Raw genomic sequence first — 16,606 nt, 5'->3', positions numbered from 1 at the left:
ATCATTTTCGTTTTTCAATAATTTTAATTTTTTAAATTATCTACAATAAAAATGACACTTAAAATGGATAAAATAATTTTGATATTTTTACTTTTGCAATATTTGTATATTAATTATTTTGACTATAATAAACAAAATTATAATTTTAAATTGAACAGAGAAAAGTATATGATTAATTTTATTATAATAAAAAATAATAATTCTATTAAATTAATAATAATTCAATTTTACAAATTTTTAACACAATTTTCAAACTTTTAACTCTACAATTTTTTCCAAAAGCATATATATATATTTAAAAAAATATTTTATAAAAATATTATTTTAACATTAAATTAAAATCTAATTTTCTCGAATCAAACTTAAAAAATTTTACTCTCTCGTTCCTGTCCAACTCCTTAGATTTTCATAATATATTAAAAAATAATAACATTGTATTAATTAATAAAAACATATAAAATAATTTATTCTTTTTACCATTTATATTTTATATAAAAATTACAAATGATGACTATTTTAATATTAAGTGAACTATTATTAAGCTAAAATAAATGATATTTTGAATTAATACAATATTACTTATAAGGTAACATAACAAACCATCCCTTCTCATTATCAATTAAGCCAATATACTTAAAAATAAAATTTAATCAACCAAACAAAAATATATAATCAAAATGAATAAATTCATATACGAGTTTTCAATATAGAATTCTTTAACGAACAAGGGTGGTTTAAATATGCACGTGACCTTAGTTGTACAGGTCATCGTCATCGCCGGCGGCGCCGGCAGTTGCAAAGGGATCGGATCCACCGGCGGCACCACCACTGGCGGCGGCAACATTGTCTGCAAATCGGAATTCCGAGCCGAATCCTCTCGACTGCTGCAGTGTCTGCGCAAACGCTTGGTACTTGCGTATGTCCGCGTCGCTTACGCTCCTTCGTGCGTACTTCATCGACTCTTCGAAGTGAGATGGCGTGATCTCGGCCACCTCATCTTCGGCGCTGTCATCTTCCTCCATCGCCTCCGGATTCTCCTGCCGTTTCTTCTCTCGTTCGATGTCCTGATAAAGACACACGTGTAAGTTTCTATTGTTCGAGTTCAACTCGAATATGCTATAAATTACATAAATATAAACATATTTATATATTATTATAATAATTTTATTAATATCGAAAATTTTGATATAAAAAATTTATAAACTAACATTTTAAATCGAGTTGCCTGATCCAAATCGAGCTTAATTTGAGAACTATTCTATTCGTTTAACAAGGCAAGAATTTATATAAAAATTTATAAACTAATGAGTTACATCGAGTTGCCTGCGCTCGTTTATCTCTATAAACGAGTCAAGTTGAGCAATTAACGATCCGAATCGAGCTTAATTCGATTCGTTTAATAGCGCTAACAACACATAACGAATGGGCAAAAATATCGTACCTTTTCGATGTTTTCTCGGATGGCGTATTTGCAGGCGCGCTGGCAGATTTCGGTGATGTCCGCACCGCTGAAGCCTTGGGTATACTTCGCGAGGGCCCTGAGGTCAATGTCCTTCGAAATGGGGGACTTGCGGAGGCAGGCCTTGAAGATTTGGTAGCGGGACTCCTCATCGGGGAGCGGTATGTAAATGAGCTGGTCGAGACGGCCGGGTCGGAGGAGAGCGGGATCGATTATGTCGGGGCGGTTGGTTGCGCCGATGATGAAAACTGTTTTCTTAGCATTCATGCCGTCCATTTCCGTAAGAAGCTGGTTGAGGACGCGATCAGCGGCGCCGCCGGCGTCACCGACGCTGCTTCCTCGCTGGGTGGCAATCGAATCCAATTCGTCGAAGAACAGCACGCATGGCGCGGATTGGCGCGCCTTGTCGAAGATTTCCCGGACATTCGCCTCGCTCTCTCCGAACCACATCGTGAGAAGTTCGGGACCCTTTACACTGATGAAGTTCGCTTGGCATTCGTTGGCGATCGCCTTCGCTAAGAGCGTCTTTCCGCAGCCAGGAGGGCCGTAAAAGAGAACTCCTTTCGACGGAGACATGCCAAACTTTTCGAACTTCTCGGGATGCTCCACGGGGTATTGAACCGTCTTTACGATCAACACAGTATATATATACATAGAAGAGATTAATTTCCGAAATCGATAAGTTAAAAAGGACGAGTTCGTAGTGATAACACGGTACCTCTTGGAGCTCACGCTTGACATTGTCAAGGCCTCCGATGTCGTTCCAGCTGACGTTGGGAACTTCGACGACCTATAATTTGGAAAAATTGAATGTTATGAACCAAACAATCAGAAGAATTTGCGAAAAACGAACAGGTTTCGTACTGTTTCGCGTAGAGCCGAGGGATTGCTGCTTCCGAGAGCAGTCTGGAAATGCTCGTTTGTAACAGCCATTGAGTTTAGTATCTCTGCATCGATCGAGTCGTCTTCCAAGTCGATCACGTCCATCTTCTCCCGGATGCATTGCAGCGCAGCCTCGGTGCACAAAGCAGCTAAATCCGCACCGACGTAGCCGTGCGTCTCCTTACCGATTCTTTCCAAATCAACCTGAAAAAAAATATCAAATAGAAATCAGATATATAGAGTTCTAAGAATCGGAAAAAAGGTGATTTTTTCGCTTACATCGTCAGCGAGCTTCATGTTCTTCGTATGAATACGAAGAACTTCAAGGCGTCCGACTTCATCAGGAACACCGATGTCAATCTCCCTGTCGAATCTCCCGAATCTTCTCAGCGCAGGGTCAATGCTATTGGGACGATTTGTCGCGCCCATCACGATAATATGAGCACGAGCTTTGAGTCCATCCATCAGTGTCAGAAGTTGCGAAACAATCCTCCTTTCAACTTCTCCATTAGTTTTCTCTCTTTTCGGCGCAATCGAGTCGATCTCATCGATAAATATAATCGACGGCGCATTCTTCTCAGCTTCCTCAAACGCCTTCCGAAGATTGCTTTCGCTTTCTCCAGCTAATTTCGACATGATTTCAGGCCCATTGATACAGAAAAAGAATGCGCCGGTTTCATTAGCCACAGCTCGAGCAATTAAAGTCTTTCCGGATCCTGGAGGACCGTAGAGCAGAATTCCTTTCGGTGGCTTGACACCAATCGCCTTGAAAAGCTGTGGATGCCTTAGGGGAAGCTCTACGAGCTCCCGAATCTGTGCCATTTGTTTACGAACTCCGCCGACGTCATCGTAGCCAATCTCATCCAATCTGTTTTCATCCTCCCTTTTAATAGGTTCTCCTTCACAGAAGATCTCAGTATCCGGGGCGACTACACAGTACTCGGAAGGATCGGTCTCGATAATCTTGAACTCCACACTCCTCATTCCTCCCCTCACAAGAAAGAAATCGCCTTTTCTCACAGGTCTGTATGCCTCAAGAAAATATGCTGCAGTAACATACAAAAGAGTCGGAACAATATCAAGAAATGAAAAACTATATATAAAGTGCCAAATTAACATCAAATTACTTCTGATTTAGAATAATTCACAATTAAAATTGATCGTTTGGTTGCAAAAATAACAAGTAAAGCAATACAAAGAGTATATGAGGGTGGATTTGAAATTCAAACAAACTTTGAAGATTTAAAATCAAACGAAACAAATGAATTTGATGAACAATTTAAAATACTTTTAGCTCAAATCAATCAAACCAATCGGGGCCTTAGAGAATTGCAAATTCGTAGCATTAACAACACCACAACATCTTGACAGGAAGAACACAAAAGTTGAACTAAGGCCATGTAGATGGATTTGAATTGCTTCGAATTTGAAATTCTTCATAATCAAAATTGATTGTTTGATTGCATAAATAATAAGAGTATTTGAAATATGAAAGTTCCTACTTTAAAGATTTGAAATCCAAACAAACGAATGAATTTCATTAAGACATTTAAATGGTAATAACAACATCTTGAAACAATGGAAACACATAAAAAACAATTGGATTCAAAAGGTAATAAGAACTTACGCTTCAGGTAAGCATCGAAAAGGTTTCCAGTAACTCCTTCAATGGTGTCGTCGACTGGAAGAATATGAACACGCTTCCCGTACTTAACATCAGCACACTGATGCACAGAAACCACATCTCCAAGTCTAACCCTGAGGTTGTTCCTCACAACTTTGTTCATCCTAATCTTAGCTTCCTCGCAAGTATCATCAGCCAATGCAATGCAAACAGTATCCTTTCTTTTCTTACCCTATAATTAAGATTGTATTTGAAAAATCAGATAAGAACAAAACAAATATAACTTAGAAAATCAGGTTTAGATTGAAAATCTGAAGGTTCTTCCACAAATCAGAGCAGGTTCATTAAACATCAACCAAACCACAAATTTCAACAAATAAATCACAAAAAGCGGCGGGAAAAGAGGAGAATAAAACCTTAATCAAGATGGTGTCTCCGCGAAAAAGCTGGAGCTTCTCCATAGTCTCCGGATGAAGAGAAACCACCGAATTATCGTCGTTGACAGCCTCATCTACCACCAATCTGTTAGGCGCCTTCTTCCGCTCGAGAATCGCCGTACTGTAATCCCTCTTCGTACCCTTGCTGCACATCAACGTACAAGGACGGCAAAATCTCAAAATTTGGTACAGTTAATGGCGAAAAACAGAACAAAAAATTGAAGCTACTTCAAAACGAAAGTATAAACCGATACGCGACTGAAAATTGCGTCCAGAAACTTACGATTGGGAGGATTCTGCTTGATTGCTCATGGCTATTGAATGGAAAAACTTCAAATCGAGTGGAATTCGTTGCCCGTCCTTATGGATTATAGCATTCAGAGATTTGTGGGAGCGAAGCGCTGTGTATATATAGGAAAAGTTTGAGCTGCGTTTCTTGTTACGAAAGAAAAGGTAGAAAATAAACCCTTTGCATCTTTTTTCCTTCCACATGATTATTACCTTATTTATTTATTAAAAAAAAAAACGGGGATTTGATTTTGAAATTTGAATTAAAATAATAGTTTTATACAATATAAATATATTTTAATATTATATTTTAGATATACAATCTAATTTTAATGTAATATATTAAAAATTAAAAATTAAATTAAATTTGACCGTTCTTAATAAAAATTTATCCAAATTTTATAAGTAAATGGGTGTGTTTGTTTTGGGGATTGGATTTTAATCCCTGTTCATCCTATTTTTTTTTAAAAAAAAAATATAAAATCAAACATTTATTTTTTATTTTTTATATTATACTAAAAATTAATTTTACATTCAAAATATCACATCAACACCTATTTATAACACATTATACATTAAGCAACTATTCAAATTCAAAATTTTTACTATTCAAATCCCAACTAAAAATCTAAACTCCGGAACAAACACACCTTATACTTTAAATTGTGTTTCTTTAGATTTTCAACAGATTTTTATTGGATCGCATCATCTGAATACTAAAACCCTGAAATTAAAAATATTATTTTTAAATTATATGGATCAAAATAAAAATACATTATATTATATAAAATATTTTATTGAAATAATATTTAAATCAAAACTATAATTAGTAAATCAAATCATAACAAAAACCAAAAGTATATTTCCTTAATTAAAAATTTTCAAATTTTATCATTTATATTTTGCGTTTAATATGTATATATATATTTATAAAATATTACATCTAACATTATTTAAATGCAAAACATAAATATAAAAATTTTCAAATTAAACTCAAATAAACATATCCATAGTATTTTAAAAATAAAAGAGATTTAAATATAAAAAGTTTGTTTTTAGATAATTTTTAACAAAAAATTAGATATACGTTTGGTTTCTTAAATATATATTTCTAAGTTTTTTCCTTTCTTTTGATTGATTTATTTATATTTATATTTTAAATATAATAATTCAAAAAGAATGAAAAATAAATTGTAAAAATGTTAAATAAAATTAAAATGCCAATAAACGCATCTCAATTATTAAAAACAATAAATCTACGCACAGAATATTTATTGAATAAGTACATAGATGGGTATTTATTCAAATATTAATATTTATAATTTGTTAATATTATATTTATTGAGTAAATAGAATATTATAATAAAATACAAATATTGGAATATTGCTGGTATTTATGGTTTATTGGTTGATTGGAAGCTACTAGAATATGCCAGAATTATGTATAGATAAAAAGTGCCTATCTTGACTATTATTTATAATGGAACACCATTTTTTACCACTATTATTATAAATTTTTCGGTGACATATTAATAATATTAACAAGAGAATTTCAACAACATTTATGAAATTTAACTTATTTTGTGTGGAAATATATCAACACTTATGAAATATACATTTAGCTTCCTCTTTTTTATTTTATTTTATTTTATATATATATAATATATGGTATGTTTGGTGAAAAAATAAAATAAAATAATAAGGATAAATAAATAAAATAGCTTCATTATTATTATTTTTTTTTTATTAAGCGAGAAAATTGAGAATTGAGAATTAAACAATTTACTATTTTTTAGTTTTATTTATTTATTTTGCAAAGAAATACAAATAACTTAATTTGAGAGTCTATTCATTGTATTTTTTTACTATTAATTTTATTACCATTTTTTATGAAAATAAATTATTTTATTTTATAACATCTCGCATTAAATTATTATTTAAATAAAAAATTAAAACAAAAATTAAAAAACTACTAATTAAATTTCCTTATGGAAATGATTTATATTGTAAAAAAAAAACAACTACTAATACTAATCACTTAAATTATTGTGCCCACTATATTCTTGCATTAAATTTCCATTTACAATAATTTGACTGATAGAGTTGATATTTGAATATTAATTATTATATCAAAATATAATATAATAAAAAATATTTTTATTATTGTCTTATAATACAAATCTAATAATAATATTTGTATAAAAAATTATATAAATATATTAAAAAAAATTAATGTTACGGACAATAAATAAATTTTTTTTAAGTGAATGGAAGAGAGTATTTTAAAAATTTTGAACCAAAAAAAAAATATATACATCAGAAATGAATTGAGAAAATATTTTTTTCTTTTCAAAAAATAAGTAACTAATTCAAATACTAAAAATTGAAAAAATTTGCAAAAGAAATACATCTCTTATTTTCTCTCATAAAACATGCAAGTATCCAAACTAAAATCCATAACCAAAACACAAAATCAAACCCTTAAAAAAAGGCCAAAAAAAAAAAAATAAAAATGAAAAGAGAAAGAAAAATCAAACCCTAAATAAACAATACCCATAGATTTCCATACTATGCAACAAAAAAAGCACCTTTAATTTAATTCCACATGTAGATGGTATTTGGTAAAATGTACAAATTATATATATATATGGAATTTCTAGACATAAGAAGAAAACCAACACCACAAACACACACACATATATATATATATATAAATAGTATGTATACATACATATATATAGTAACTGCAGCAAGTATAATCCATCGATCCATGCCACAGATTCCTCAAATTTTACATGACCTTTAAATCTACTCCCATCTATTCATCACATTCTCCATTTTCATTTTTCCTAAGTTTTTTCTCAAGAAATTCTGAACTTATTTTCCGGTGTAAGATCTGAGAAGAACGAAATCGAGCGGGAGTTGGACTCACCTGTCTGTACATGATCTTTCTTGTCCAACCCGAACAACGAGCAGTTCTGAAAAGCGTCGAGGCTGTTCGACACAAGCCGGCTCAAACCACCGAGGCTATCGCTAAGGATCAACTCGTTGCTGCTGGGGTATCTACATGACGGTATTTCCAAATCTAATGGTCCTAACGAATCAGGCTGCATTAAAACCTTGATCATCAAAATCCCGTGATTCTCCGACAACTCTATATATATATATATATGTGTATATTATGAGAAGATGTGCTTTTCAACTAAGGCTTACCCAATACATATCGGAAAGGCCACCAAGATCCTTGTTGGGATCATCCGAAGGAAGGTCAGGTACGCCTTCATCCACTAAATTTCCGGGGTCGGAACCGATATTCATCAATTTATTGTCTTCGATTATCCCCTGAAAGAACGTTTAAATGCGAAAACGGCTATTAGTAGCGAATAATTCGGATAAGAGGAATTAAAAGTGTTTCCGAATCGCACCTTGAGTTTGGAGTCTTGAATGGCGTGGCTCGTGGTTGCGTCTTTTTGTCTTTGTGTTCTCTGGAAAGCAAAAGCGTCGCATGTTTCTTCGGCGTCCCAGATGGATGGGAGGTGAGGTTCGAGGTGGTCCTGCTGCAAGTCGACTTTGTTTTGATGTTTGTAAATGTGGGCTGCGATCGCAGCATCGAATGAATCGCAGCTAAACGGAATCTGTTCGAGACACTTTGAACCGAGAGGCACGGGAATCTCGCTGCAGTTTTCATCTGTGTCGGGAGTCGACTCGGAAAGCAGATCTCCGACGCTAATGTTAGTAAGACTATCAGCCCACTCCCCGGCAGATTCAGACGGCACCTTCAGCAAGAAAAATAAATTCTTTCATTTTTGTAAAAATATAATAAATAAGCAAACCATCGTCGTCAATCCAATTCTAAAATAGTTGATATATATCAAAGTGTATTAAGAACATAAGTTAGCTCGTGTACTTTCCATCAAACAAATATTAGAGGCAAAAAAATATCTACAAGTGTAATCGAGTACTAAAAGGAAGTCGAATATCAAAGAGATTGAGGCTCTACATTTCAGTTTCAGATAATATCAAAGAGATCGAGGCTAGAAAAATATAGGCCGATAAAATCATTACAAATATGCACTTTTCCCCGTATATATTGAATTAGCATACGGATCCACTTAAAATCAAGTTTCAAGATGCACGACTAGAGTTCTAAGAGAAGCATTCGAAACAAACGCAGCACAGGAAAAGATGAAAGATGTACCATGTGTTCAATTTGTCTCGAGATTTCTGAATTGCTAATCTCATCCCCAAGTGATGATACAAGCCCAACGCCACCATGTGATGTCGAAGAATTGGTGTTTAAAGCATCGCCGCCACTCTGAAGTGTCGTAACCAGAGTAGAAGTTGATGGTGGAGCCATAGTGATAACTGGTTCCACAGTTAAAAATTGACTAATCTGTCGACCATTTTGATTCCCAATTTCCATATTCTGCTCTGTTATCATGCTAGGGTTCAAATTGTGCTCGTTGTCGGTGCAAGCAAGTGCTTGAGCAGTTGCAGATTCAATTTCCGAGTTTGCAAACCAGCCGTATCTTAAATAAGAAATAAAACATGTTAGATTGCGCTAGTTTTGGAAACATAATTTTCAAGAATACACAAACCAAACCTGAGGCGGAAAGTCGGAGGACTTCCAATTAGGTAATATACGTCTGCCGCGCAAAGAGTGGAATCCTTGGTCCATTTCTGACAGCCCAACAGATTTTCCCTCTGTGACCAATAAGGAAAAAGTATTAACTCGCCCAATAACGAGCTAGAGTTTCCCCATTTTCGGTTGAGATGCTCCAAAACAGAGGAGATTTTCTTTCGTGTGCTCAAAGTCAGTTCAAGATGAGGATTATGATCAGCCTGAAAAAGAAATTTAATGCAAATTTAGAATTTTCTCATCAATATTCATGTCTAAAATAAAAAATCGTTTTTGTCTACCATTTCTAAGGCTTTTCGAGTCCAGTCATCCAATGGAAATAGCTGGAGTTTAAGCTTTGTCAACTTAGAACTCTCGTCCAACATTGTTTGTGGAGATATTTGGAAAGAGTGAGTCGCTTCTCCAGTAGGTTGAGTATCGTTGTGACCTGAAGACCATAGACAATTTAGATTGGTAAAGTTATCTCTTAACGATTCACAAACTTATTGACGTACATATCAGTCCTGCCTGTTGTTAATTCAGACGGTAAAATGAGTGGTACAACTCACCGACTGTTTCTTGAACGTTCTCTTTGTTGGTGTTTGCTCGTTCCAAATGCTCAGCAGCATCAGCGACCAATGAAACCCCAGCAATTGCAGCTTTCTCCCATCTTTTGTACGCAGCTGCTGAACCGAGGCCTAAGAACAAAGAAAATTATACGAAAGCAAATTTAGGGCAAAATTGAAAAGTCTACACTATTATCCCTCATGATTTAGAAACTACATAAGACTTTCTTGTATTTTCGGAAACATGAGGAAGTCTCACACAATTTATGGGGATTCTGTGTAGTATTTTCTAAAACATGAGGGGTCTCATGAAGTATCTAAATATTGAAGGTATATGTCGTAGATTTTTCAAACAATAAGTGGATTATAAGCAGGTTTTTCGAACTGAAATTTAGTGGATCGAGGCATACTGACATCGGCTCCATAACAAAATATGAAAATTGTACCTGTTCTACGCCGAGGTTTCGCAGTTTTGACAGAAACAGGATCGACCTTACAGTTGGTTCCCACATTTACATGGCGCTTGAATAAAGCTCCCTTTCCATTTCCACCTTTTTCAATGTTCTGTCTGTCAACAAGAACCATTTTCTCCGTGCGGCCGTCAGGGCCCGATGTTCTAATCTGATTTGTGGTAGACATGTCCATCATAGACGCATTGTTTTCGCCCGAGGATAGTCGCTTTTTAGTGTTCTTTTTGCGGTCTTTTAAAAGTTGGCTTTCCTGTCGGAAAAAATAACAGAGTACAGTCATATATTAAATTATATCATTGTTAGAATATTAAAAGTGCATCAATCTCAAACTAACCAGAGCCTCTACAAATATCTTAAATCTACGAGGTTTCAAATGAAGCTTGGAGGCTTTACAGCTGTACTTTTCCAATAGTGACCACCTGCAGATTTTATCGGTTTGAATAAGTTACATAGACCATTAAGGATATAAATCTTCGAAGGAGAAGAACTCGGAATGTTTGATTGGCTATGAAGTTTCTTGATTTGCCAAGTTAAGAAAGAAGAAGTCTAATAGGGAAATGGTAATGTAAACCAACACAAAATTTCCAAAAATGCAACAACTTTGTCGAATTCTTCTAAAAGTCGAGTTTAATTTGTTGCAATAAGAATAGAAAGTCATAGTAACATTAATAGAGATGAATTGTTAAACTTCAAATGGAAAATTATTAATCCTCGTATGATTCTTTGAGGGATCTTAGGCTCTGTTTATTTGGAATTTTGATTTCAGTGTAATTCTTACGATTTCCTACAAAAATACACTATTTATTATCACATATATTGCATCCAAACAACTATTCAAACCAGAACACAAAACAAACCTCATGTAAGCAAACTCGGTGTTTCCAATTTTAAAGAAAAAAAAAATGTCAGGAAGAGTTTGTCAGGAGCTAGCAGTTACCATCGAAGCATAGCAGCATTAGTGTCTTTTGAGTTTTTGGCATCAAGACAAAGGTCTGGCCCCAACAACTTGTTCATTCGTCTGACAAGACGATAGTAATAATGCCTCACCTAAAGCCAGAGAACAAAACAACACGAGATAATACAATTTTGTAGAGGAAGTAATGTAATATTCCGAAACATAAACTTCAGCAAGAATTACCTGATCTTTGTTTTTACTTTGGACACGACAAGTGATTTTCTCAAAATTCTGCAAAAGGGATAAAAAAAAAAAAAAAAAAAGAAAAAACACAGAAATCAGTACCCCATCAGAACACACTCAATTTAGGAAAAAATCGATTCATTTCCAAAATACGGGTATAAAAAACACGCGGCATGTAAATTGCCTTGCCAACTTGCCGCAGAGCGGCGAAGAAACTTTCTTCCTCTTGGCGAGTCCAAGCAGCCCATTGTCGTGGTTGCTTTTTCACTGAATAAGAACAAACAAAAACTAATCATTACAATTGCCTACGTAAGTTATAACAAAAACGTACGACAATATTAAATATGTCCAAATACCAGTGATCTGTGGAGTAGTTTGTTCTTTTGAAGAAGAGGATACACCACACTCCCCATCTTTAGTCCCAAAATTCTCCGGCCGAGCGTATAGCTCACAATTCAATGAAATTTGCGACACCATTTTTAGGCTTTTCCCATCACTTAATACCGTAAGCTTCTAGCCTTCTTCGACTGCCATTATCGTCAAATCAATGCAAGTTTAGAATTTCATGTCCAAAGAACCTAAATACATACAAATGTGTATAAACATATATATATGTGTGTACATATAGAAGCATATATGAAAAATTAAACCCTAACAATTAGAAAAAATGAATCAAAACATCAAAAGAGTAACCATGACAAGCTATCCACAACAAATTACCCTTTTACAAACACAAATATTGATCTGAATCTCCAATCCAAATTTGAAAAACAGAAAGAACAGCAAAAAGTTAACCACGGCCAAGCCAATTTGAAATGTGCAAACACCATATAAGTTTCCAACATTACAACCTCAACAATCAAACACCGAAATTCAATCCTCAAGTACCAGAATCTCCATTGATAAACAGATTACAAATTCATCCGAGCTTCACCGCAATTCCTCGAAGAAATATGCATCCAACAAACTAAAATACATGTTCAACAACTAAAATTCACTAACCGAATTTAAAAGAATATGCATCCAACAAACTCCACCGAAAAAGAAAAAAAAAACCTGACGCAAAACACAGAACCCTAAGATCTATCACCACAACAAGCTGAAATCTCAAATTGAAAATTAAAAGCATTACCTTTTCCTAACTAGATGCCATGAACAAATGGAACTCGAAAGATTGAGATCACATCCAACCAGCAAATTCAATTAGGGCAAAGATTGAACAACAGCAAAGGCAAACACAGATTTTTATTTTTTTTTCTAATTAATTTATTTTTTAATTTACAAAGAGATGAATAACTTCAACTGCAGTTAAAGTTTCTTTCTTCTTTTTTTAAATAAGAAAATTGAGGAAATAAATAGAAATTTGTAATAAAGGAGGGGACGGTCACACACGTCACCTAAAATATTTTCTTCTCCATTTTATGTTACGGATAATTATTTAAAAATGAATTTATATAAATAATGAATATATATATCGAAAATTTATCAGCCCATTAATTACTAAAAGCCCATACACCTAGGCTCAATAATTATAATTCGGCCCAGATATTTGGCCCATTATATTCAGGAGCAATTATCTGCTGCGACGCGGCGTACAACACCGTCCGTTAAGAGTATTTGGAGCTCTTCTTTGGTTAGGCTCTCTGTACAAAATGGCATTTCTTCTGCAACTTCCATCGTCATCTCTAGCATTCCCGCACTTGGCGAATCCTATCGTCGGAAAAGCATCGGTGTCTCGAACTCCACAATTTCGAAAACCACCTCGGACGCGACTGTTGCGCTGTTTTTCGTTGATTGGGAATAGGTCTGTGAAGTACTTGCTGTCTGGCTCTCTCGCACTTGCGCTCTCCTTCACTGGTTAGTTTTCGACGCTGTTCTGTTTAATTGAGGATGCTATTAGGTTTTGGTGATAGTAATTTTGGAATTTGAGCCTTTTTTTTTTAATGATTGAGTGTGGTAAGTTTGCGCGGTAATGGTTTGAGTGAGTTCGATTGGATGTTGTTTTTCTAGGTTGCAACGCGTGTGATTTCCGTTGCCAATTCTTCTAATTGGCTATATACATCTTAATAGATACCTCAAAACCTAGAAAAAATAAGACCTAATTTTGTGCTTTTTGTTGGATACTCGGTTTAATGCCTTGGTTAATGCTTCTAATTGAATATGTACAGGTTGATAAGATAGCTCAAACCCTAGGAAAACTATTATATTGTAACTTTGTTTCCTTGTTGGATTCTGTACAATTTCTGTTTGTAGGAGTTGGATTTGCTGAGGGAAAGGTTGGGGTGAACAAGCCAGAATTGCTGCCTAAAGAGTTTACTACAGTAATTGATGTTGCTGGTTTCTTGTCTGATGGCCAGGTGCTATATGTTGTTCCATTTCCTTCTAAAGTTTCTGCAGATGATATTTTTGAATTTGAAGAACTATCAGTTTATTCGACAATCATTCATCATAATCTTTAATCAGCTTAGTTCTCACCATTGCCTTCAAGGATTTTGTGTTAGAATTTGGATCCACCTGCAATGAGTGGACAATATTGTATAATATCGCAACATGTTGTGTGCGTCGAGCCAACGTGAAGCTAGCATTGTGATACTTTTTATGGATCTGCAGGAGAAGAGAATTGCACAGGAGATCGAGGCAATCGAAAAGGATACGGGATATAAACTGAGGGTTTTGGCTCAGAATTATCCCGATACTCCCGGTATAGCTTCTAGTTTTGATTTGGTTTCTTTAAAGTTTCAGGTATGAATCTTCCGAAGAGTTTGATAGCTTGTTTTTCCAATAGGTTTAGCGATCCGGGATTTCTGGAGTGTGGATGATAACACTATTGTATTTGTTGCTGATCCCACATTCGGTATGTCGCCAATCAGAAATTGTAATTAGCATTTACGGTTGATTAAATGCTTTTTAATTACCCTGAATAATAACTAGGAAACATACTTAACTTCAACGTCGGGGCTACCGTGGATTTGGACATCCCGCGTAGTTTCTGGAGCCGATTAGCAGGGAAGTATGGGAACATGTTTTATTGGAAAGAAAAGGTTAAACTTCTTACTCACTTCTACGGCTGTCATATATATAGCTTCAATTTACGACACATCTATAACGATGTTTAATCAACAGGGAGAAGACACTTCGATTGAAAGTGCTGTTAACGCCATTGCCACCTGCCTAAGGGAACCAGTCGGTCCGAACAACTGCTCAGATGTAAAATAACAACTGTTCGTCCATACAAAATTTTCACACTAAGGTATTCTCTTTACAGGGACCGAATTGAATTTGTAAAACATAACAAACATGTTATATGTGATTGTATTCTCACATATATAAATTGTGAATGTCGTAAAGAATCGAGTCATGTATCTATGCTGCTTCTGCTTCTATGCTCTAGTCAGCATACAGAAGCCGTGCCTCGAATCTTGTCTTGTAGGATGCTTCTCAGCTCGTCGGGTTGACACGGGATCGCAAGGGCGCCCTTGTGCTGAAACCCGTACTCTTCTTCGGCGAGTTCCAATAGCCTCAAGAATGCGGGATTCTGTAGAATGGTGAGTTCGACCACAAACCTCATTGGCTCCTCGTTCTTGACTGCCAGAATAGTGAAACACCCTTCCCGGACGTCTACGTCTACGCTCTGATGACAACTTCCTCCGTCGACGCCAACTCTTGCCGAGCCATGAAAGCATTTCTGCAGCTTTCTTATGATCAAGGTCAGCTTTCTTGCTACTACTGAAACCATTTTGTTGATTTGGAGAAATAAAAGGTATTGTTTTTATGTGTAGGAGTGTTCTTGATAGAAGTGTTTGATATACACATATATATATATGTGTGTGTGTGTGTGTAGCTGGAGAAGAGGAAAGTTCTGAGATGGTAAGAAAATGTGGGAAGGGATTTAATGGCTGCATTTAATGAGTGTTTCTTCTTCTTCTTGATATTCTTTCTTTCTTTTTTTCTTTCTTCTTGTTGTTGTTCTGTCTGGCAACGCGGAAGAGGGAAGCATATGTGATTATTGAATTTAGGCTTTAAACATGATGGGTGGTGAAGATTTGGAATTTGTTAAATAAAAGTATGTAGTTGAATTCAATTATTGATTGTGTTGCTTTTCTTTCTATGATATGTGTTGTTTGTTTCACGATTAACATAAATACAAATACAACCCATGTCAAAGACATCACAATCTATAGTTTGAACTCAGATATTGATTGTGCTATCATTTTATTGTTTTTTACTGTGCTATCTTTGACTATGATATCTGTTGTTAGTTCTATGTTAAAACAAAAATACGAATAACGGTCAATTCAAGACAAGACAATTTATAGTTGAATTCAGCCCGTAAAATAAGTTTGTCTTGTTTCTATACTTTTAAAAATACTGAATGGAAAATCATTAACACACAAACTTGTGTTGTTTTTTTACTTCAAATATGCTGAATGATATTGATTTTTCTCATTCAACACAGCAACTGAATTGGGTTTTATTATTTGAACAATTCGTAATTAATTGATTAAAGGATGTCTGAGAGTTAGTATCTACAGTTGGAAAAAAGATAATATTTTGGTAATTTGTGGATGTCGGTGTTTTTTGATGGGGTGTGTAGTAATATGAATCTTGACTAGTTCTTCCATTCCATGTGAAGGAAGAAGCAATAAAAGCAGGGGACAGAATAGCCAGGCAGACAGCCTATGACCAGTTGAAATTTTGGAATAATAATAATACTAATGTTAATACACTCTTGAGGGCTGACATTTTTTTGCAGGATTTTTTGGAGCATTGGGTCCCAAGTTTTTGGTGTTTTATTTAATGTTTTGTTTGAGGATAGTATAAATATAAGTTGAAATAATGTGCGCGTTTTTTCAATAGATTAGTTTTTTCATGTTAGAAATATGAATTTTATAATATAAAAAATAATATTTTATTTTGAATTATTGAATATTTTTAGTTTTTTTTTTTTTTACATATATTCATATATTAAATTAATGTATGTATAATTGTAATTTATATAATATTCATCGAGAATTGTAATATATATATATGAATGGTATTTGTATAATGCATTCTTTGTCAATAGAGAATAAATATGTATATTATTTATAAGATAATTAAGGAATAATACTCCTTCCCTCCACT

The 16,606-nt window shown here is 34.5% G+C and overlaps 4 protein-coding genes across 7 annotated transcripts; 1 reads left to right on the top strand and 3 right to left on the bottom strand.

The window, feature by feature from the left end:
• Positions 1–669: 669 nt before the first annotated feature.
• Positions 670–4,851, bottom strand: LOC127239833 (cell division control protein 48 homolog D). Its single transcript, XM_051258176.1, has 8 exons — positions 4,686–4,851; positions 4,382–4,547; positions 3,969–4,197; positions 2,621–3,387; positions 2,324–2,545; positions 2,178–2,249; positions 1,442–2,083; positions 670–1,064 (listed from the first exon to the last, which is right to left on the bottom strand). Exons 1-8 carry the CDS (start codon positions 4,712–4,714, stop codon positions 753–755), a joined length of 2,439 nt encoding a protein of 812 aa, XP_051114133.1. The 5' UTR covers positions 4,715–4,851; the 3' UTR covers positions 670–752.
• A 2,502-nt stretch (positions 4,852–7,353) lies between these two features.
• Positions 7,354–12,806, bottom strand: LOC127239910 (TSL-kinase interacting protein 1). 2 transcript variants are annotated; one of them, XM_051258288.1, is made up of 14 exons: positions 12,615–12,806; positions 11,839–12,060; positions 11,667–11,749; positions 11,483–11,530; positions 11,282–11,391; positions 10,679–10,763; positions 10,321–10,594; positions 9,878–10,006; positions 9,611–9,756; positions 9,294–9,532; positions 8,889–9,219; positions 8,116–8,466; positions 7,904–8,032; positions 7,354–7,797 (listed from the first exon to the last, which is right to left on the bottom strand). In XM_051258288.1, the coding sequence occupies exons 2-14, from the start codon at positions 11,957–11,959 to the stop codon at positions 7,552–7,554; spliced, it is 2,292 nt and encodes a 763-aa protein (XP_051114245.1). In that variant the 5' UTR covers positions 11,960–12,060; positions 12,615–12,806; the 3' UTR covers positions 7,354–7,551. The 2 variants fall into 2 exon arrangements, with proteins under 2 accessions (XP_051114245.1, XP_051114244.1); XM_051258287.1 differs by having other exon boundaries at positions 11,839–12,009.
• Positions 12,807–13,103: 297 nt separating this feature from the next.
• LOC127239982 (thylakoid lumenal 15.0 kDa protein 2, chloroplastic) lies at positions 13,104–15,411 on the top strand. 3 transcript variants are annotated; one of them, XR_007836280.1, is made up of 7 exons: positions 13,104–13,339; positions 13,736–13,839; positions 14,093–14,183; positions 14,268–14,336; positions 14,414–14,523; positions 14,606–15,189; positions 15,262–15,411. XR_007836280.1 is itself a non-coding variant. In XM_051258389.1 (7 exons), exons 1-6 carry the CDS (start codon positions 13,135–13,137, stop codon positions 14,696–14,698), a joined length of 672 nt encoding a protein of 223 aa, XP_051114346.1. In that variant the 5' UTR covers positions 13,104–13,134; the 3' UTR covers positions 14,699–14,732; positions 14,831–15,411. The 3 variants fall into 3 exon arrangements, 2 of the variants coding, with proteins under 2 accessions (XP_051114346.1, XP_051114345.1); XM_051258389.1 differs by having other exon boundaries at positions 14,606–14,732; positions 14,831–15,411; XM_051258388.1 differs by having other exon boundaries at positions 14,606–15,411.
• Positions 14,874–15,218, bottom strand: LOC127239717 (auxin-responsive protein SAUR32). The gene has a single exon (XM_051257995.1). The coding sequence runs from the start codon at positions 15,216–15,218 to the stop codon at positions 14,874–14,876; it is 345 nt and encodes a 114-aa protein (XP_051113952.1).
• Positions 15,412–16,606: the final 1,195 nt, after the last annotated feature.

The sequence above is a fragment of the Andrographis paniculata genome, unplaced genomic scaffold (assembly GCF_009805555.1).
Source record: "Andrographis paniculata isolate CXL003 unplaced genomic scaffold, ASM980555v1 Contig78END, whole genome shotgun sequence".
Lineage (NCBI taxonomy): Eukaryota > Viridiplantae > Streptophyta > Magnoliopsida > Lamiales > Acanthaceae > Andrographis > Andrographis paniculata.
This window is presented reverse-complemented; position numbering and strand designations above follow the sequence as displayed.

Bases quoted from the DNA above. Each gene is read 5' to 3' on its own strand.
- LOC127239982 (XM_051258389.1), top strand. From the start codon at position 13,135: ATGGCATTTCTTCTGCAACTTCCATCGTCATCTCTAGCATTCCCGCAC. The intron at 13,340-13,735 runs GTTAGTTTTCGA...TTCTGTTTGTAG, and splicing joins ACTTGCGCTCTCCTTCACTG to GAGTTGGATTTGCTGAGGGA. The intron at 14,184-14,267 runs GTATAGCTTCTA...TTTTTCCAATAG, and splicing joins GAATTATCCCGATACTCCCG to GTTTAGCGATCCGGGATTTC.
- LOC127239833 (XM_051258176.1), bottom strand. From the start codon at position 4,714: ATGAGCAATCAAGCAGAATCCTCCCAATC. The intron at 4,548-4,685 runs GTAAGTTTCTGG...GTTGATGTGCAG, and splicing joins CAAGCAGAATCCTCCCAATC to CAAGGGTACGAAGAGGGATT. The intron at 1,065-1,441 runs GTACGATATTTT...TGTCTTTATCAG, and splicing joins TCCGAGAAAACATCGAAAAG to GACATCGAACGAGAGAAGAA.
- LOC127239717 (XM_051257995.1), bottom strand. From the start codon at position 15,218: ATGGTTTCAGTAGTAGCAAGAAAGCTGACCTTGATCATAAGAAAGCTG.
- LOC127239910 (XM_051258288.1), bottom strand. From the start codon at position 11,959: ATGGTGTCGCAAATTTCATTGAATTGTGAGCTATACGCTCGGCCGGAG. The intron at 10,007-10,320 runs GTACAATTTTCA...CTTTGTTCTTAG, and splicing joins GAAACCTCGGCGTAGAACAG to GCCTCGGTTCAGCAGCTGCG. The intron at 9,757-9,877 runs GTGAGTTGTACC...TATGGTCTTCAG, and splicing joins GAACGTTCAAGAAACAGTCG to GTCACAACGATACTCAACCT.